The following is a 22,216-nucleotide window of genomic DNA, read 5'->3' on the forward strand; positions in this document are numbered from 1 at the left end:
GTCGACTTGATCATAAACTTATCTATTTCTTTCGACTATAAAAGCTTTCTGTTAATGATAGTTAATTTGTCATGTTTCTATACTGTCACCATAGAATAAACGTTTATACTGCAGTGAAAGAGAAACAATGTTCCTCCAATGACAATGCATATTATAATGTGAACTATAAAGAAATAGAAATTCGAGGGGAATAGGATAACCAAGAATATCGCTCGATTGCGACCAATTTTCAAATAGCAATAGAAAGTCTCGTATATTCTTTTGAAGGAAAGAATAAAATGTGCGCGAAAATGAAAATGTCAAACTGGGGTAAATATAAATACATAGATACATTTAAATAGTATTAAGCACTACAATGCAACGACTCTTTGCAATGAACTCAACAGACAATTCGCAGTCCTGCGGTAATAAAGTCACGCACGCAATTCAGAAAGTGCTATAAGATAATCATCACTCGGTAGAACGCGGGTAGTTATAAGGAAGCCACTGGTCGTATTTATCCCTGATAAATGCAATAAAGATTATAATCCTATACATTCAACGTCTTTATTTCTTGATATCGCAACAATTTTTTTTAATTTTTATTTTATTATAAATTTAAAACTAAAAAATTTTTATGTAAACTGTATCGCCAAGCTAAAAAAAATATTTTGAATGATATATTTAAATTAATTAAATGTTATTATTTTAGCATATTTACCAATTTGTAGTTTAGTACAGCAAAACATAGTATGCTTACTTAAAAGAAAATTAAATTTACTACTCGGTCCATGAATATGTAAAATTGTTTTGCAAAGTAGTTTATAAAATAAAATTATCATTTCCAGCACTTCAAATCAATTTATCAAATGTATTATTTTTTGCTACATGATAATATACGAGTAAGATCCGATACTGCGACTTTCCTGCTTTTCGCAGTGCAGCAGTCAATGACAAGCAATGAGATAATGACTACTACGGCCTAGTGCTTATTACAAGGAATTTCACGGTTGCTTCCAGCTCTATGTTTAAATGAAATAAATAAACGGCGTTAAAAAATCCATTTATGTGTAAACTGTTCTGTATTCTTCTTGTACTACTATTTACGGTAGTAATGAAAGAAGACTTTCTGAATCATTATAGTAGTTCGCAAAATTGTAGATAATGATTAGTTTAGAATATTCCTGGACATTCTTGCGATGGAAGACCGTTGCTTATCGTCGCATGACATCATAATATATTTATAGAAGATTAAGAGAAAGAGAAATTCAAGAGGAATAATAAATTGCTTAAATTCTTGTGTACAGCTTTTAATCCAACTGTCATATGTCGTCTTCTAGACACAGAAGGAAGAGTGAATGAACAAAAGTAAATGGAAATATAAAGGCACATTCTCTCATCCCTTGCTTTGGTGGTGAAGTGTACGAAGTGTGTATGTCTTCTTTCAATAACACTTGACTACTAATACTAGCTAATAGACGATAGTTATAAAGAAATATTTGCTTGAAACAAAACTTTATTAAGTTAAGTATATCAATATTGTTTTGTTACTAATATTATATTACTTATTTAATTGCACAGACAACTTGCTAAAGTCATACATTTCACATGAAGTTTTAAAAGTTTGTTAGACGATGATGTTTAAAGCTGAATCCGCAGTGTAAATTAAATCGTGAATAAATAAATAAAAATTTCTATTTTTGAACAACTTGCTACGAAATAGCAACATCAAAAACATGGATTTCCAAAACATAAATCCTCTAAATGTCCAGCTGAACATGATATCAGGTAACTTGTTACCAATGACCGCCGACAATTCCTCTTTTCCGATATTTTGGAAAATATACAGCATTCTAGTATGGTTACTCGAAGTAGTCCAAATATGCGTATTAGTGCCTGGGTGTATTTTTGTGCCGAGAGAGAAGGCAATGAACGACGGTCTGATCACTTTTGTCATTACCATGGAAGTGGTTTCTGTAATTGTACGAATTCACACGAGCAGAGGACTAATGCAACAAATAATTCAGAAATTAAATGTTATTCTGCGCACGGAGGACGAAATGATGACGAATATAGTGACAACGACCATAAAATCTATGGAGATTCCTCTTAAGTTTTACTGGTTGTCCGGCGTGATGGCCATAATATTGTGGAGTGGTACACCATTAATATTGATCTTTCAAAAAAATTCCTTTTACTATGTAGATTACAGACAGCCAGTTGTCTACAGCAAAGAACCATTCACGACCAGTATCTTTGTGATGGGAAGTGTCATCGTGATGATGAGCTGCGTGTACATTTTCATAAAGAAAGTCAGTGCGGATAGCTACGTAATCCATATCATGTTGCTGACAATGGCACAATATAAATATATCGCATTAAAACTATCGATGTTATTTCAAGATAAATCGCTTCCGAATAATCACAGCAAATCTAATACAAAAACATGTGAGTCTAATAGAGATTATTGTTTAGAAAAAAGGATAAAAACTTTATGTCGGCATCATAATACAGTCATTCAGTAAGTTTATTTTTAAAAATTCTCAAAAACATTAAAGACTTTAAATTTGAATTAAAGTTGTTTGTAATATGCGAGCTTGGCTTATAATATTCAATATTTTGCAATAAAAAAAGTATAATATCAAATTAAAAGTATATTGTTATTAAATTCTACAAGCTAAATTCTTTTGTTGTAATATGCAATTTAAATTTATTATTATAACTATTTATTAATATTTATAATGATATAATTATTATTACTTAATCTTTTAATATAATGTACATATCATATGTAATGTTTTCTGTTTCAGCATAATGATAATGCTAAGAAAATTATTATCTTTAAATATCAGTTTAATATATATAATAAGCGTTTTTCGATTCTGCTGCATTGCATTAATGATGATTGCAGTGAGTAATGATATTTAATAATTCCAATAATTCCATTTGCTAGATCTAACGTGCATAATGTTATTATCAATTAATTTAATATCAATGCAATTTATTTTTCGAGAAACTTTAGATACCATCAGAAAACTTGTGGGAAGCATTTTTGCATGTTATGTATGCAGCCGGTGGAGTAGTACAGCTCTATATAATATGTTCTTGTGCGCAACAACTATTAGATGCGGTAGGTTTTTTGGCAGTACAGACTTTCACATATACACATTAGATACAAAAAAATAGAATTAAATCAAAAAAATGTTTGTCAATAAAAATATTGGTTATTGTACGTATTTTAAAAAATTTTTCTAATTTAGAGTGTTGAAATAACGGATTTTGCATTTCACGAAGGCTGGTACCGACACGGAATATCCATAACACGTACATTTCTGTCTATGATAATGGCTAATAATTTAGAAATTAATTTGTCAACATTTAAAAGATACAATTTATCTCTGTCTTCATTTATGGTAGTAAGTTTTATATGTATTCCCTGTGTCATATTTAGTATTCCATTAATATTATAAAAAATATTTTAAAATGTATATTATAAATTTCCGACATAATATTTTAGATTTTAAATCAATCGTATACAATCGCGCTTTTCCTATTAAAAACTTATTAAAAGATTTTGACAAAATTTTATGTATAGAGTAAGTATATACTTCTTATATAAATAAAATATAAGGATTAATATTTTGTAAAATATCTGTTTTTCTATAATACATAATTTTTGTTTTAGTAAAAATAATATTACGCGTGTAGTATATATTAGCTTATTAGTTGAATAAAAATTTTAACAGACGGTAAGCAACTACTTAAAAAAATGTAGATTTTATTTAATAGAAAGCTGAATAAAACTTTTAATTATTTGTAACAATATAAATAACATATGGCATTTAAGTTAATAATTATTACATTATAAATATGGAAAACTCTTCTACTTTTATTATAATTTGTAATTTTATTTTAACATAAAAGTAAACACAAAACGATGAATTCATAATTTAAAATTTTTAAAACTATTAAATAAATTGGAATATAAATAATATTAGTTATATAAGATATATTTTTTTGTTTCCTTAGAAAAATAAAAGTTTTCTTATCAACAAGAGCCAAAATTTGCAATTAATTATAACACATAATTTATGTAACTATTTATAACTAGCTCTGAATGATAGAATTATAACATTTTTATAAAAAAAAACATGTGTAATACTTATCTCCATTCTCGTATTTTGTTGGATGTATTTGCTTTAGGCTGTCAATGTGAGTTCGATGACGTACATTGGTAAAATCAATTACTCACATATAATACAAATGTTGGTAACGGCGCAACAAGTGCATGGTCTGCGTGCGACTGCTTCGTTACTGCAATCGTTAATAAATTAGTCGGCCAGACAAAATAATTGTAACAAAAAATATAGAATCATAAATCAATTTAATCTTAAATTTAATCATCAATTTTTTTAGTTTATCTATCATTTCATATAATTAATATTTTATTATTATTCTTTGAAATATTCTAAACTATGTTGTTACAAATTTTTGAATAATATTTTAGATTTTAAATACAGTGTATTTTTTATTATGTATATAAACAAGATATAAAATTTTATACAAATTTGTTACACTAGCACTAACTTATATTTTTTTTGCTGTATGTAATTTATATTTTATTAAAAATAATATTACATTCTATAACAGATTTAATTAAAACAATAATCAAGAAAATATATACATATATACATATCTCATAGTATTGATTAATGGCTTTTAATTAACAAAAAGAAATATTAACATTCCATATTTCTAAAAATTTATTAATGATAGGACGTTGAATAGTAATTAAATATTTAAAATTAAAATCAAAAATATTAAAAACTGAATAAAAATTAAAAATAACAACTTACGTTAAGAGTCGGGTAACGATATTTGAAAAGAGGATCACTAAATGCTGCGCAGACTGATATATCAATATTGGGCAAATATTTTGGCGCATTATCGAAGTATTTTCACGTATCAAGCAACATCACAGTGCATCTTTTAGATTTCATGACTCTTTGAGGATGACCACATTTTTGGCCAAGACTATACACTATAAAATAATTATTGCTTCATAGCGCTTAAGAAGTAAGCTCACAGTTGTATTCGCACAATAAACGTATATTGAAATCTATTTCTCTTTTATAAATCGCCATGCACTGTCGCGACATTTGTTTATATATTCCTCTATATTCGTGTATAGACAACATCTTTCTACTTTTTAGCTACTCTATAACTACTACATTATTGTAGTACATCCACGATGCCCTCCTGCAGCAATCATAGGACAAGTTTTGATTATTACAGTGAAAGAAATGTGTGTCCACTTTACTATAACGTACAAATAATATATGGCTAAAAACTGAAATAATACAAAAGGATACCAAATTATTTGAGTTTTATTAGTAACTTTGAAAGATCAATAAAAAACATTTTATTCTGCGCGACGAAAGATGCATAAATAGAAATGTGAAACAGAGGTAAGTTACGCATACTACGAACTCTCTAAGTTTTCCTATGTACAGTTTCTGAAGGTAGTTTACTCTATCTTTACTAAGATAGATGTGTATATTAAGGTCGATATATACATTTTTTTTAAAAAAAGTCAGCGTGGATGTTTATATCACACATTTGATAGCAATGGTAACGGGGCAGTATCAATACATTACTTTAAAACTTGTATTAATATTTCGAAATAATAATGAACAATGTAACAACAGTTCACAAAAAATAATTTTAAGACGGATTTTCCCACAAAGAAGAAGATAAAAATTTATGTCGGCAACATAACAACGTTATGCAGTAAGTTTTTTTTTAGTATTATTAACTAAGATTGTAAATTGCTTAAAAAATTTTAATTTGTCATGTGCAACGTAATAATGCAGAATTCTGTTTATCTACGTTATATAATATTGTTGCGTTTGATGTACTCTCTCACTTTTTCTTGTTTTTCTTTTAACAAATAATCTCGATGACGCAACATGATACTTTATAATATAATATATCAAAATATTGTAATTGATTAAATTTTATGTATAAATGTATAATGTTATGGATATAGACACATTTTGTTTTAGCACAACATTAATGTTTAAAAAATTGCTTTCTGTAAATATTTTCTTTATATATATGAACAACGTTTTTCGATTCTGTTTCCTTGGTCTTACGGTGACTAATGTAAGTAATAATTTATGTCATCACAATTATTTTGAAAACATTTGCACAATTATTCAAATATAAATAAAAAATGCTATAAAATTACTTCAAATTACTATCAGTTATAGCAACAATGTTTATGAAACCTCAGATATCAGCATCTTTCTTAGAAGGATGTATGGTGATTATGTATGGATCCAGTGCAATAACGGAGTTTTACATATTATGTGCTTGTTTCCAGACGTTAACAAAAGCAGTAAGAAATATCCTTGTATACATATATGTACATATATTCTAATGTCGAAAGTAAAAGTTTAATAGTTTTTTAATTATAGAAAGAATATTTTTATTACGTCTTTTTAATTGCTTGACTCAACTTGCAATATTTACGTACAAATAAAACAGCTGATTATTTTTTTTAATTGTATTTAATTGGCAAAAAAATATTTTACTTTAATGAGAAATCTACATTGTATACAATTATGATCAAAATTTTTAAATAAAGTATATTTTATAATTAAAGTTATAAAATATATTGTTATATTTGTACTGAATTTAGAGTTCAGAAATATCAAATAAAGCATTTCACGAAGATTGGAATCGATTCAATTTATTCATAGAACATACATTCTTATTGATGACAACGGCTAATAATAACATAGAGCTTAAACTTTCATTATTCGATAGATTCAACTTGTCTTTACCTTTATTTATGTCCATAAGACATACATACGTTTTATGTAGTTAATAGCTTATTTTATTGATATTTTAAGAATAAAAGATGTACTTATGTAGTTTTGTATAACTTTTAAATATTCTTTTAGGTTTTAAACCAGGCATATTCTATCGCTCTTTTGATATTAAGAATGAGTTAAAAAATGATGAGTGTATATATTTCATTGTTAACATATGGTAATGTAACTTTAATGTTATCGATACAAAAGTCTTTCACTTTTAGAAGGATAAATTGTATAAAGATTCACAAAAAAATTAAAACAGAAAAAAATAGAAAAAGAGGACCTAAGTCAGGATAGAAATTGATGTGTAATTATTTAATTAAATATTAAAATATAATTAACATATAAGTAGTCAATATATAATTAAAAATTTTAACAATATGACCATACTTACATTTTCTCGTTTCGACTTACTTTTAAGTCATTCTGAACAGCATCGCAAATTATGAGCTTGTTTATTTCTGTTCTATTAAAATGTTCCAGTATGTACAGAACCGTATAGAACCGAGTTATAGAGTAATTTAGCACCAGGAATAAAAATAAACAATCAAGCTGTCTCTAAAAATATTTCAAAAAAAATTTTTTTAATTAAACACAATTAATTACGTTTTTGTTATTACAATTTAATAAAAACATATGTTACTGCTGATTTTACAAACAGTGAACTTTTTAATAATACAAATAAAATATAAAATTTAATACAAGCTTAACAGGACAAATTTTATTTTTTAGATAGGTTTTGCTTCAGTAAAAATAAAATCGCAATCTATTACAATGTATATTCTCATATCTGATATTTTAAAATAGAACTTATTATGATATAACAACAAATAGCAATCAAGTAAAAGTAACAACTTACATTAAAGATCAGCTGACGATATATGATAGAATTATCTTGCGTAGACTGGCATATCGAAGTACTTCGTGCGTGTCAAGTAACATCACATTGTGCGCGCGTTTTAGATTTTGTGGTATCGTGAGCAGCCGCAAATATTTTTGAACTAGACAATATAAAATATGATAATTGTCGCTTCATAGCGTATTGATGATTGAAAGTAAGTTCATAATCGCATTCGTACAGTGAACATAGAGAAATAGATATTTTTTATTCTAATTTTTCTATAAGTCGCCATTTATTACAGTGACATTTCTTTATAAATTCTTTTACATTAGCCATATGGAGAAGACAACTTCTTTCTAATTTAACAGGTATCCAGTGCCATCTAATTATCGATAATTCATATGCGTTTCTGCAGAAGTTCTAGGGCGGGCTCTAGTAATTACAAGGAACGGAACTTGTTTCCGCTTTAAATACACAGCCACGTGACAATGAATAATATATAGCTAAAGTGAAAAATAATGAGAAGCTGAATTGTCCCAAGTGTATTAATAATTTTCAAGTATCGACAGAATGCTCCGCACAGTCTTTTGGACAACAAGCAGTGTGTGTCTCAATAGCAATGTAAAACAGACGTAAGTTACAAGTAGTATAAATTATATGCGTTATAAAAACAACGCGTAACTGTAAAAAAAGTAGAGAGAAAAATAGAATGAGAGGGAGAGAGGGAATATAGTACGATAGTACGGGAGTACGGGAGTACGGGAGTGTAAGAAGCGATTGTCGAATTCAGCAAGAAATTTAATCAAGCCTCATGAAGATTTTTGCATTTTTGAATCTAACGAAGCGGACCTGTCACATTCTCATTTTTGAAGCACAAGAATATCACTGAGAATGCCTAAAGATCCACTATGACTTATCGGATCGTACCAGTTTGTTAGGCTTTCTCACTTAATGAACAACTCTGAAGGAGATAGAAAAATAGAGGAAGTTTACATTTAAAAGGGGCATTATCACGTGCTAAGTAGCCTTTCATTAATTATAAAAAAAGTATACGAATGTAAATTGTAAATATAGTAATATAATATGACTACTCTGTCTCCCTCTCTCTTTTTCTTTCTCGCTTGATACAATCTAATGGAAAATAATAAGGCAAATAATATGAATACTTGCTTTTAAATTAACATTACTTTGATATAAATGTATATTAAGACTTCTAATTTATGCAGAACTCTAAGAAACATTTTAACTATATATATATTAACTATAATATCTAATTAATGAATGTTTCCAAAATGTAAATTAAAATTAGATTAATCCAGTCGAAACTTTAATTATTACAACTTTTATTTTACAGAACAATTTCCACACATTGTAAAAAGCGATCCCGGATTAATGGACTTTCAAAACACGAATCTCTTTAACGTTCGGCTAAACTTGCTTTCGGGCAATCTGTTACCAATGACCGACAAGTCAGACAAATCCTCATTTTCACTATTCTGGAAAGTATATTGTGCTTTCGTGTGGTTACTGGAATTAGTTTATATGATCTCATTAATTCTTGCCTACTTCTTAGCACCGAACGAGGCAACATTAAGCGATAGCTTTGATGGATTATTCGTTATAGAAGAAGTTGGTTTTGTAATCGATTACTCACGAATTCTTACACAGAAAACACTGGTACAAAAACTAATACGAAACCTGAACAAGGCTCTAAGTATTAAAGATGAGAATATGCGACGTATCGTAACAACGAATCTAAAATCAATTAAAAATCCATTCATATATTACTTAGTGACTGGTACAGGTTCTCTTATCTTCTGGTGTTGTACGACGCTCCCGTTAATTCTTGAAAGAAACACTTTTTACCACGCAGATTACAATACACCAGCTGTTTTTTACAAAGAACCATTTTCTCTCGGCGTTTTCTTGCTAGGCAATATGATGATAATGGTGTGCAACATATACCTTTTTTTAAAGGTAATCAGCGTGGATGTATACACAGCACATTTGATATCATTAATAACGGCGCAATATCAATATATTTCTTCAAGACTTGTATTGATATTTCAAAATAATAAACATCCGAATAACAGAAGTTCTCGAGAAGGTAATTCTGAAGTGGATTCTTTTACAGCGACAGAAATAAAAAATTTATGTCGTCAACATGTCAATGTTATGCAGTAAGTATATTTTTTAGCACTATTTACTGAGATTGCAAAAAATTTTGATTTGTTGTATATTATAGTACAATATAAAATTTTATTCAGCCAAGTATTCGAGATAATAAAGCACCTCAGCAAAATTTTAATAAAATTGAGCAGATCTATGATTGCTTATCATTCACAATGGCAAGTTGCCGACATTATAAGCAACCACAGATTTACGCGATTTTGAAACACACTTTGTTATTTGAGATGATATTCTATAATATAATATGTATTAAAATGTTAATTAAGTTTTGTATAATATTATGGATGTAGATACAATCTATTTCAGCATAACGTTAATGTTGAAGAAATTGATATCTGTAAATATCTTTCTTATATATTTAATTAACGTTTTCCGATTTTGTTTTATTGGTCTCATTGCAACTACAGTGAGTAACAATTTATAAAATTTGCGCAATTATTTTATATAAGTAGCACATAGTTCTATTAAATTACTTTAAATTATTGTTATAATACAGCAGCAATATTTGTTTATGAAATCTAGATGTCAGAGTCTTACTTAAAAATATGTTTTGTGTTTTTGTACGCATCTGGTTCAGCAACACAATTCTACGTATTGTGTGCTTGTTTCCAGAGATTATCGGAATCAGTAAGATTTGTCATATGTCATTACTGTTAGAAGTAAAAGTTTATTAATTACTTGTCGAAAGTATCTTTTTCTAATAACCGTACTTAAATATTTGTACATAAATAAAACAGCTGTTTATTTTTCTAAGAGTTCAGAAATAACAAATGAAGCATTTCACGAAAATTGGAATCAATTGAATTTGTCCGTAAAACGTACATTTTTATTGATGATGATGGCTAGTAATAATATAGAGATTAAACTTTCATTATTCGATAGATTCAACTTGTCTTTACCTTCATTCATGTCGGTAAGACATACATACGTTTTATGTAGTCAATAGTTTGTTTTATTGGTATTTTAAGAATAAAAGATGTACTTATGTAGTTTTGTATAACTTTTAATTTTTTTTTTTTTTTTTTTTTTTTTTAGGTTCTAAACCAGGCATATTCTGTCGCTCTTCTGATATTAAGAATGAGTTAAAGAACAACGAATGTATATATTTCATTATTAACATATGGTAAAGTAACTTTAATGTTATCAATACAAAAAACTCTTTCATTTTTAGAATGATAAATTGTATAAAGATTCACAAAAAAAATTAAAACAAAGAAAAAGGGACCTAAGTCAGGGTAGAAATTGATGTGTAACTATTTAATTAAATATCAAAGTATAATTAGTATATAAGTAGTCAATATATAATTAAAAATTTCAACAATATGACCATACCTATTTCTTCTTGTTTCGACTTACTTTTAAGTCATTCTGAACAGTATCGCATATTATGAGCTTGTTTTTTTCTGTTTTATTAAAATATTTCAATATGTATAGAAATGTTCAGAACCGAGTTATAGAGTTATTTAACACCAGGAATAAAAATGAACAATCAAGCTGTCTCTGAAAATGTTTCAAGAAAAATATTTTTAAATGTCTTTTTTAAAAAAATTTGGTAAATAAAAATATTAAGATGAAAGACCATAGTTTCTTGCTCAAAGACGCATCAGAAACAGTCCTGCTTCTTTCCAACTGTGATTTATGTAATACTTTATTAATGCTTTAAACTATTCTAAAATATTTTTTATTAATAATTTTCAAATAATATTTTATATTTTAAATTAATCACAGTTAATTACGTTTTTGTTATTACAAATTAATTAACAGCAGTAACATATGTTACTGTTGATTTCATAAATAGTGAAGTTTTTATTAATACAAATAAAATGTAAAATTTAATACAGCTTTTAACACAAGCTTACTGGGATAAATTTTATTTTCTTAGAGTGGCTTTTGCTTCACTAAAAATAATATCGCAATTTATAACGTATTTACAATGTATATCCTTATATCCTATATCTTAAAACAGAACATATTATGACATAACAACAAATATCGATCAATTTAAAATAACAACTTACATTAAGGATCGGCTGATGAAGATAGAATTATCTTGCATAGACTGGCATATCGAAGTACTTTATGCGGGTCAAGCAACATCACATTGTGCGCGCGTTTTAGATTTTGTGGTATTGTGAGCAGGTGCAAACATTCTTGCTAGACAATATAAAATAAGATAATTGTTGCTTTATAGCGCATTGATGATTAAAAGTAAGCACATAATCGCATTCGTACAGTGAAGATAGAGAAAAAGATATTTTTTCATTCTAATTCTTCTATAAATCGCCATTCATTACAGTGACATTTCTTTGTAAATTCTTTTACATTAGCTATATGGGAAAGACAACTTTTTTCTAATTTAACAGCTACCCAACGCCATGTAATTATCAATAATTTATATGCGTTTCCACAGAAGTTGTAGGACAAGCTCTAGTAATTACCAGGAACGAAACTTTTCGCTTTAAATACACTGCCACGTGACAATGAATAATATATCGATAAAAGTAAGAACTAATGAGAGGCTAAATTGTCCCAAGTATATTAATAATTTTCAAGTATCGACAGAAATGCTCCGCGCAGTCTTTTGGACTACAAGCAGTATGTTCCTCAACAGCAATGTAAAACAAAGGTAAGTTACAAGTACTATAAATTGTATACGTTATAAGAACAACGCGTAACTGTGAAGAAAGTAGAGAGAGGAATAGAACAACAGCGAGAGAGAGAGAGAGAGAGAGAGAGAAAGAATAGTACGGAAATACGGAAGTATAAGAAGCAATTGTCAAATTCGGCAAGGAATTTAATTGAATCTGAAATTACCTCTCGAAACATTCTTGCATTCTCGAATCGAAATGGATCGAACCTGGCAAATTCTCATTTATGAAGCACAGGAATATCACTGAGAATACCTAAAGATCTACTACGACGTATCAGGTTGTACCAGTTCGTCAGACTTCCTCCCTTAGTGAACAACTGTGGAGGAGATAGAAAAAATAGAAGAAGTTTGCACTTGAAAAGAGCATTATCACGTGCTAAATAGCTTTTCATTAATTACAATAAAAGTATACAAATGAAAATTGTAAATACAGTAATATAAAATCACTTCTCGGTCACCCTCTCTCTTTCTCTTTCTCGCTTGATACAATCTAATGGAAAATAATAAGGCAAATAATATGAATACTTGTTTTTAAATTAACATTACTTTTATATAAATGTATATTAAGACTTTTAATTTATTCACAACTCTAAGAAACATTTTAACTATAATATCTAATTAATGAATGTTTCCAAAATTTAAATTAAAAATAGACTAAATTGGTCGAAATTTTAATTATTACAACTTTTATTTTACAGAACAATTTCCACACATTGTAAAGAGCGATACCGGATTAATGGACTTTCAAAACACGAATCTCTTTAACGTTCGGCTAAACTTGCTTTCGGGCAATTTGTTACCAATGACCGACAAGTCAGACAAATTCTCATTTTCACTATTCTGGAAAGTATATTGTGCTTTCGTGTGGTTACTGGAATTAGTTTATATGATCTCATTAATTCTTGCCTACTTCTTAGTACCGAACAAGATAGCATTAAGCGATGGCTTTGATGGATTATTCGTTATAGAAGAAGTTGGTTTTGTTATCGATTATTCACGAATTCTTATACAGAAAACACTGGTACAACAATTGATACGAAAACTGAACGAGGCTCTAAGTATTGAGGATGAGAACATGCAACGTATCGTAACAACAAATCTAAAGCAGATTAAAAATCCATTCATATATTACTTAGTGACTGGCACAGGTTCTGTTATCTTTTGGTGTTGTACGACGCTCCCATTAATTCTTGAAAGAAACACTTTCTACCACGCAGATTACAATGCACCAGCTGTTTTTTCCAAAGAACCATTTTCTCTCGGCGTTTTCCTGCTAGGCAATATGATGATAATGGTGTGCAACACATACCTTTTTTTAAAGGTAATCAGCGTGGATGTATATACAGCACATTTAATATCATTAATAACGGCGCAATATCAATATATTTCTTCAAGACTTGTATTGATATTTCGAAATAATAAACATCCGAATAACAGAAGTTCTCGAGAAGGTAATTCTGAAGTGGATTCTTTCACAACGAAAGAAATAAAAAATTTATGTCGCCAACATGTCAATGTTATGCAGTAAGTATATTTTTTAGCACTATTTACTAAGATTGCAAAAATTTTGATTTGTCGTATATAATACAATAATATAAAATTTTATTTATCTAAGTATCCCAGATAATAAAGCGTCTCAGCAAAATTTTTAATAAAATTAAGCAGATCTATAATTGCTTATTAATCACAATTATACGGCAAGTTGCTAGTATTATAAGCAACCATAAATTTACGCGATTTTGAAACATGCTTTGTTATTTGAGATGGTGTTTTATAATATCATATGTATTAATACATTAATTAAATTTTGTATGATAGTATGGACATAAAGATAAAATTTGTTTCAGCATAACGTTAATGTTGAAGAAGTTGATATCTGTAAATATTTTTTTAATATATTTAATTAATGTTTTCCGATTTTGTTTTATTGGTCTCATGGTGAATAAAGTAAGTAATAGTTAATGAAATTTGTGCTATTATTCAATATAAATAGCAAATAGTGCTATTAAATTGGTTTAAATTATAGTTATAATATAGCAGCAATATTTGTTTATGAAATCTAGATATCAGAGTCTTACTTAGTAGGATGCTTTGTGATTTTGTACGCATCTGGTTCAGTAACACAATTCTACGTATTGTGTGCATGTTTCCAGAGATTATCGGAAGCAGTAAGATTTGTCATATGTTATTAATGTTAGAAGTAAAAGTTTATTAATTACTTGTCGAGAGAATCTTTATCTAATAACTGTATTTGAATATTTGTACATAAATAAAACAGCTGTTTATTTTTCTAAGAGTTCAGAAATAACGAATGAAGCATTCCACGAAGATTGGAATCAATTCAGTTCATCTATAAAACGTACATTTTTATTGATAACATTGGCTAGTAATAATATAAAGGTTAAACTTTCATTATTCGAAAGATTCAACTTGTCTTTACCTTCATTCATGTCGGTAAGATATATGTTTTATATAGTCAATACTTTTAGTATTCAGTATTTTAAGAATAAAAGGTATATTTTTATATAATTTTTAATTTTTTTTAGATTTTAAATAAAGCATATTCTATTGCCGTTCTGATATTAGAACTTAGTTGAAGAATGATGAATGCATATATTTTGTTGGTAAAATATGGTAATGTAATTGTACTGTTATTATTACGGAAAACTATAAGCTTTTATTCAAATTTATTAATTTTATTCTTTTATAAAAAATATAGTAAAAAAATAGTTGTTAATAATTAATTAATATATTATATATCACTTTTTAAAAAAAGTAATGTAATTACGACCTTAATGTATATTTAGGTATCAATTTTATAATTTAAAGAAGTCATCTTTAATTTGCACGTTAATTATTGCATGAATTTCTTATTGCTAATTATTTTTGTACTATTTAAAAAACTATTAATAACTAAGATGGAGTATAAGTAAAATAACGGAGATGTATGTTCTTACCATATAATATAGAATAAATTAAAAAATTGATATATTTGTATAGGAAATGTGCAATTTACTATTAACATTTTTATAACAAATGAATGATAAAATTAGAATATTTTAGAAAGTACCAATTCTGTCCAGAGTCGTCGCAAGTAGAGGTACAAGGTTCAAAGGATCATTAACAAGAGGTTGTCACTAAATCAAGTTTTCAAAAATTAATTCTTTTCTCCTAATACCTGTTATGTGGTCGCTTCTGTCAAAATTATTATTTTTTTTAAACAAGTATACATGTTTAAAAAATATATATCAATGTACAGAAAATGTAATATTATTATATTGGTAATTGTTATTAAATATTAATTAAAACGTGCAATATTAAATAGAATTTATAAATAGTGAATTTTTTATATACAAATAGAATATAAAATTTTATTTTTATATAAAATTTAAATTTGTATATAAAAACATTTATTTGTGAAATATGATGATTTTATATTATGTTATAATTATTTAACTTTTATTCTTCCACTTTCATTAAAATTTATATTGATTTCTATAAGAAATAGTAATACATTTACATTAATATGTTATTTATTGCTTAAAAATTAAAAAATTAATGAGTAAATCGAAACATAAGTGTAATATTACAAAAAATCTTTTTATAGGATTTTTGGTAAAATAGAAGTTTGTTTTGCAATTATGGAAAATGTGTTTGTAATTTATTATAATTTTGTAATGTTTTATTTAAAAAAAATTAAAAATATTCTTTTTTATATCTACTTTTTCTTAGATGTACTACAATGTTTATATAATATAGATATTTATTCTTTACTTTACAGAAAGATAATTATTTTTCTGCAAAAATATCAATTATTGACAAAATATAATACTAGAAATAAACTATGATAATTTCTTTTCTATGTCTGATTTTTATCTATTTATGTAAATGTAACATTTCTCTCCCCCCTCTTCTTTTTCTCCTTTTCTCCCTCTTTCTCTCCCTCCCTCTCTCTCTCTCTCTCCCTCTCTCTCTCTCCCTTTCTCTCTCCCTCTCTTTCTTTTCTTCTCTCTCTGTATTAGATATAATGCTTATTATTATATTGACACAATGTTAAAATTTTCTATTTTCTATGTTTCTATTAATTTTTGTTATAAATAGAAAATTATCGACAAACCTGATGTATTAACTTCTATACTACAATTCGTAATTTTCTTTGGATAAGTCTTCTTTGAAACGTTTTATAATATTTCTCTAAATGAACTGGATTAACCTGTAAAGTTAAGTTTCGATAGTCTGCTAGATAATCGACAAAGTTTATACTATAAGTTAATCGTCCCTTCGCAGAGTCATGATAGTAAAAAGGAACTTATAGTTGCATGCATTTTCACAATAAACATAATGAAAATGATGCTGAAAAAATAATAATGAAGAAAATTAGGCTTTTCTGAAATCAAACGTTTATTTTTCGAACTACTGATAATGAATCTGTGAAAATTTAATTAAAATTAGTAGTTATGTTAGAAATATACGTAAATATTATTATAGCGTAATTTTACAAAAATAATAATTAAAACGTAATAAAAACAACAGATTAAATTTTTTAGTAGTTTAGGTATTCATGGAGTAAATCTATACAGAAATTAACTGTACTTTTGTGTGTTAATTGTTTATACTTAGTAAATATATTAATAACAAATTTCTAATTTTTCGTAAACTTAACCTTTTGTTTCGAAAATCATTCCAGTCATAAATCTAAAATCATCTGATATAAATTTTTTTTTAAATAATAATTTTTTGTTTTTTAGCAATATCTTGTGTGTAGTTAGAAAATATTAAAGCATATTTAACAAATAATTAATCAAGAAGTGACTCCACAGATTCATTGGACCATTGATCAACCCTTATACGATGGGCGAGAAGCATAGAATTGTTTACGAAAACAAAGAACTGTGCGACATTTTATAAAACATGTGAAACACATTTGTGATAGCGATTTAATTTCTTACAGATTAATCCGCAGTCTTCTATCGATGAGTCCACCATCCACCATTATATCAGAATGCGATCCGATCAAGTAATACGAATTTTGCAACTCCGCAACAATCAACAGAGCGCCATAAGATAATCACTGATGTTTGCACGACTTTCCTTGAGATTACCACTACCATAACGGAATACCATAAGATATTCCGTTATAATAGTGGTAATCTCAAGGAAAGTCGTGCAGATAAATGCAACTGGCTATAGTCAAATAAAAGAGCATGCTTTTTGTTTAAATTTGCTGTTTATTATCGCGACATTCAGTTCTGTAAACTCCTTTAATTTTCCGAAAACAATAGATAAAGTCTTTCTGCATTAATACTGACAGATCTATGACAATATTGCTTTCGAGTCTTTCGGACAATGATTACAGGACAAATTTAAATAATCGCACAAATTCAAAGGGAACGTCACTGCTACTAAACGTGTACGGTATACGAGTATTAATGTATCTCGAGAAAAGAGGAATGTAGTGAGTAAATAATAAACTGTCGATGATCGATAATGACCGAGTCACTTTCAGTCACTATCAAGAAGAGTCACGTGTATTTCTCTAAGGAGAAAAGAACGTTGTGTACAGAGTCGTGACGCGGAGTGGTAAAAGTAGAGAGAACCACACACAACTACTACAAAAGAAACAATATCAAAAGTATGGACTTTCGAAGACTGAATCGTCTGAACATACGAATGAATATTTTGTCGGGCAACCTATTGCCGATGACACCCAACAAGACGGAATTTTGCGTTTACTGGAAAATATACAGCTACTCGATATGGGTGATGGAATTAATACGTGCAGGTGCTTTAATTCCCGGAGTGATTCTGTACACATCGACGGCAAAGGGTCTGATAGGTTTTTTAGTCGCCATATTCATCGCTATGGAAGTAATTTTCTTGGTATCGCGAATTCATTCACATGACGTGTTGATGCGACAGCTTATACAGAAGTTAAATGATATTCTACGTAACCAGGACGAAACTATGAAGAATGTTGTGATGGCAACTTTATTACCGATGAAAACCCCGTTAAATTTCTATTGGAGCACCGGCCTATTGGGCACGCTCCTATTGGGCACGCTGGTATGGTACAGTTTGCCACTTACACGAATATTTAAGAAGAGTACTTTCTACTATAAAGATTTTGGACTGCCGATTGTTATTTCTAAGCAACCATTTTCGACCGAAATCTTTGTGCTAGGAAATCTGCTCGTATTATTTGGTGGCTTATACATGTTTTCAAAGAAAGTCGCCGTGAATATCTACATGATACATTTAGTATTGTTGATAACGGCGCAGTATCGATATGTCGCGGTGAAGCTCGAGCAATTATTTCAACAAAAAAATTTAGATAATGAAAGCGACTCTCAAACAGAATCTCATCCCAAGAGAACAAATTCATGGGCCGAACGAGAAATAAAAGCGATGTGTCGACATTATAACACCGTCATCCAGTAAGTAATTAATGAACGTTCGTCAAAATTTTGTTCAACTTTAATCAAATTGTTTAAATTATTTTTGAAATATTAATCTTTAATGCAAGTAAACTATTTTTCATGATTTATATAATACTGCACATGTTCACACCGCGCATTATCTAATTGTTACAGCTTATCATTTATGTTAAAGAAATTACTGGCCCTAAATTTTAGCGTAATTTATATGAACACCATTTTTCGACTCTGTTTTCTTGGTATCATAATGAGTACAGTAAGTAATATTTGCTAACATTAATAGCGTTAAAATGTTCTTTGCTGTTCAAAATGAATAGGTATTGAATTATTATTAGGGATGTGCGGGTACCCGAAATTACGGGTACTCGAGCTTTGGGTCGGGTCGGAATTTTTTTCGAGATTCGGTGGGGACCCAAAAGTTTGTAAAATTCGAATACCCGAAACTGACTGGTACCCGAAATCGAGTCGGGTCCCAAAATTCTGTCGGAACCCGAAATCGAGACAAAATTCCAAAATTTTGTAAATTTTGAGTACTCGGATCTAAAATCGGGTCAAGAAGCGGTCATAGATCTAAATACCTTATATACTAATGTGAGAAAAAAATTACTAAATTTACGTAAGGCATTTCGTTTATATTGAATTACTAAATTTGAATACTGCCAATGAAATATTTACTTACAGTACATAAGTATTCACTCAATAAAAAATGATAATTAAATTAGTGGTTACTCCTTGTATTAAATAAATATATATTTACGTTCGGAAAAAAATTTATTCAAACAAATATTCAAACAAATAATTATTAAAATTTCGGATATCCGTAAATTTCAGGTACTCGAAATTTTTTGGGTACCCAAACTTTACAAACTTTCGGGTCCCAATCCGATTCCGAAAAAAATTCTTGACCCGACCCGAACCCAAAATCTCGGGTACCCGCACACCCCTAATTATTATACAATATATTATAATTAATTAATATGCAATACATATGTATTTCATAAAATATATTTTTATACAAATTTTATTTAGTTTTAGATAATTTAATAAATTAACGATTATTATAAAGAAAAAATAAAAATTTAATATTTATGTTATTAATTTTTAATTATCTGTAAATAATTTATTACTTGTGAATAATTTCATTCTCTTTTATAAATATTTAGGCCTTTCGGATGTCTTTCATCCAAGGTTTTGTAGCCTCTATGACTGCTTGTGCTGATACAGTACAATTTTATACTCTATGTTCCTCTGTACAGCAATTATTAGATGCAGTAAGCATATTTTTTTCAAATTAGTATAATAAAATTTACAAATTAATTTTAACTTACAACATTTTTTTTATTTTTATTGAATCGAAAAAATATTTTTAATTAATTATGAATTGACTTAAAAAAAATGTTTTTAATGTTTTATTATATCCAATTTAGAGTTCAAAAGTAACGGATCTGGCATTTCACAAGAATTGGTATCAATTTGGAATTTCGATAAAACGGACATTTTTGTTATTAATACTAGGTAATACTCTAGAGTGCAAATTAGCAGCATATGACAAGTATAACCTTTCGCTGTCATCGTTTATGACTGTAAGACTACGTATACATTTTCTATATTATTTGTAATTATTATTATATACAATGTTATTTATAATACTAGAAATATTTTTTTAGCAATTATATATGTCTCAAAAATTTTATTAATATTATTTCAGGTTATGAATCAAGCATATACAGTAGCTCTTTTATTTTTAAGAATGAAATAAAAGAATATGATGGAAGATATACTGCAATTTCAAATAAGACTAAATCTTTTATTTTACATAATAGAAGTGATTATCATTAACAACTCGTAAATAATTTTTTATATCATTAAAGTTTAATTTTTATTTTAAAAAAGAGCGTATCAAAAAATAATAATTTACCTAATTATAGTAATTATACATAAATATTATTAAACAATTTGATAACTGTCACTGAAATAGCACCATTTAAAAATAAAAATCTTGATTAATGTGACGATTATTTAAAATTTGTTATTGTGCATATTAATTGTTGCATATACGAGAGTTGCCCGAAAAGTAATGCCCCACATTTTTTTTCTCGAAAACTATTTGTTCTACAAAAATGATGTTTACACGTGTAAAAGAATGATATTTTACCTACTCACTCTATTTTTCTACATAATCTCCTTCAAGTTCTACTGCTTTCTTTCAGCGATTCGCTATGCCTTGTCGGTACCAGTCCTCGCTTTGGTTACGGAGCCAGGTTTTCACTGCGCTAATCATCTCTTTGTCGTCTTCAAAATGTTTTCCGGCCACTAGAGGATAGCATTCGTGGAAAACATTTTGAAGACAACAAAGAGACGATTAGCGCAGTGAAAAACTGGCTCCATAACAAGAGCGAGGATTAAAACCGATGGGGCATACACTTAGTGAATCGCTAAAAGGAGGCAGTAGAACTTGAAGGAAATTATGTAGAAAAATGAAGTAGTAGATGAAACATTTTTTTATATGTGTAAACATCATTTTTGTAGAATAAATAGTTTTCGAGATAAAAAATGTGGGGCATTACTTTTCAGGCAACCCTCGTATATAAAATTTATATTTGTATATAAAAATATTTATTTATGAAATATGATGATTTTGTATTATGTTATAATTATTTAACTATTATTCTTTTACTTTTACTAAATTTATATTGGTTTCTATAAGAAATAGTAATGAATCTACATCAATATATTATTTATTGCTTAAAAATTAAAAAGTTAATGAATAAATCGGAACATAAGTGTAATATTACAAAAAATCGTTTTATAGGATTTTTGGTAAAATAGAAGTTTGTTTTTTAATTATGGAAAATGTGTTTGTAATTTATTTTAATTTTGTAATCTTTTATTAAAAAAGAATTAAAAATATTCTTTTTTATATCTACTTTCTCTTAAATGTACTACAACGTTTATATAATATAAATATTCATTTTTTACAGAAAGATAATTATTTTTCTACAAAAATATCAATCATTAACAAAATATAATATTAGAAATAAGCTATGATAATTTCTTTTAATGTTTGATTTTTATCTATTTAAAAGCAACATTTTTCTCTCTTTCTTTCCATATTAGATATAATGATTATTATTATATTAACACAATGTTAATTTTCTATTTTTATACTAATCTTTTGTTATAAACAGAAAATTATGAATCAGAAAAAAAATTGAACATATTATATGTACCATTTGTTCGA

At 27.7% G+C, this 22,216-nt stretch overlaps 3 protein-coding genes and 1 long non-coding RNA gene across 9 annotated transcripts; 3 read left to right on the forward strand and 1 right to left on the reverse strand.

Moving 5' to 3' along the window:
- The first annotated feature begins 1,057 nt into the window (after positions 1–1,057).
- LOC120356951 (odorant receptor 67a-like) lies at positions 1,058–3,808 on the forward strand. Of its 4 annotated transcripts, XM_039445952.1 has the most exons (7): positions 1,059–1,411; positions 1,561–2,500; positions 2,790–2,889; positions 3,002–3,109; positions 3,240–3,395; positions 3,497–3,575; positions 3,665–3,808. In XM_039445952.1, the coding sequence occupies exons 2-6, from the start codon at positions 1,716–1,718 to the stop codon at positions 3,545–3,547; spliced, it is 1,200 nt and encodes a 399-aa protein (XP_039301886.1). In that variant the 5' UTR covers positions 1,059–1,411; positions 1,561–1,715; the 3' UTR covers positions 3,548–3,575; positions 3,665–3,808. The 4 variants fall into 4 exon arrangements, with proteins under 4 accessions (XP_039301882.1, XP_039301885.1, XP_039301883.1 ...); XM_039445948.1 differs by having other exon boundaries at positions 1,058–1,411; positions 3,240–3,808; XM_039445951.1 differs by having other exon boundaries at positions 1,058–1,407; positions 3,240–3,808.
- A 134-nt stretch (positions 3,809–3,942) lies between these two features.
- LOC120356955 lies at positions 3,943–7,849 on the reverse strand. Its single transcript, XR_005574155.1, has 3 exons — positions 7,720–7,849; positions 4,836–5,238; positions 3,943–4,293 (listed from the first exon to the last, which is right to left on the reverse strand). It is a non-coding gene; the product is annotated as an uncharacterized LOC120356955 (long non-coding RNA).
- A 214-nt stretch (positions 7,850–8,063) lies between these two features.
- Positions 8,064–15,540, forward strand: LOC113003137. 3 transcript variants are annotated; one of them, XR_005574154.1, is made up of 5 exons: positions 8,064–8,333; positions 9,056–10,804; positions 10,927–12,517; positions 13,240–14,709; positions 14,837–15,540. XR_005574154.1 is itself a non-coding variant. In XM_039445959.1 (2 exons), exon 2 carries the CDS (start codon positions 9,094–9,096, stop codon positions 9,883–9,885), a length of 792 nt encoding a protein of 263 aa, XP_039301893.1. In that variant the 5' UTR covers positions 8,064–8,333; positions 9,056–9,093; the 3' UTR covers positions 9,886–10,920. The 3 variants fall into 3 exon arrangements, 1 of the variants encoding a protein (XP_039301893.1); XR_005574153.1 differs by having other exon boundaries at positions 13,240–15,540; XM_039445959.1 differs by lacking the exons at positions 10,927–12,517; positions 13,240–14,709; positions 14,837–15,540 and having other exon boundaries at positions 9,056–10,920.
- A 1,260-nt stretch (positions 15,541–16,800) lies between these two features.
- On the forward strand, positions 16,801–21,329 carry LOC105204212. Its single transcript, XM_026131192.2, has 5 exons — positions 16,801–18,975; positions 19,132–19,231; positions 20,139–20,246; positions 20,403–20,558; positions 20,684–21,329. Exons 1-5 carry the CDS (start codon positions 18,176–18,178, stop codon positions 20,732–20,734), a joined length of 1,215 nt encoding a protein of 404 aa, XP_025986977.2. The 5' UTR covers positions 16,801–18,175; the 3' UTR covers positions 20,735–21,329.
- The last annotated feature ends 887 nt before the right edge of the window (positions 21,330–22,216 follow it).

Source organism: Solenopsis invicta, chromosome 2, assembly GCF_016802725.1.
Source record: "Solenopsis invicta isolate M01_SB chromosome 2, UNIL_Sinv_3.0, whole genome shotgun sequence".
Classification (NCBI taxonomy): domain Eukaryota; kingdom Metazoa; phylum Arthropoda; class Insecta; order Hymenoptera; family Formicidae; genus Solenopsis; species Solenopsis invicta.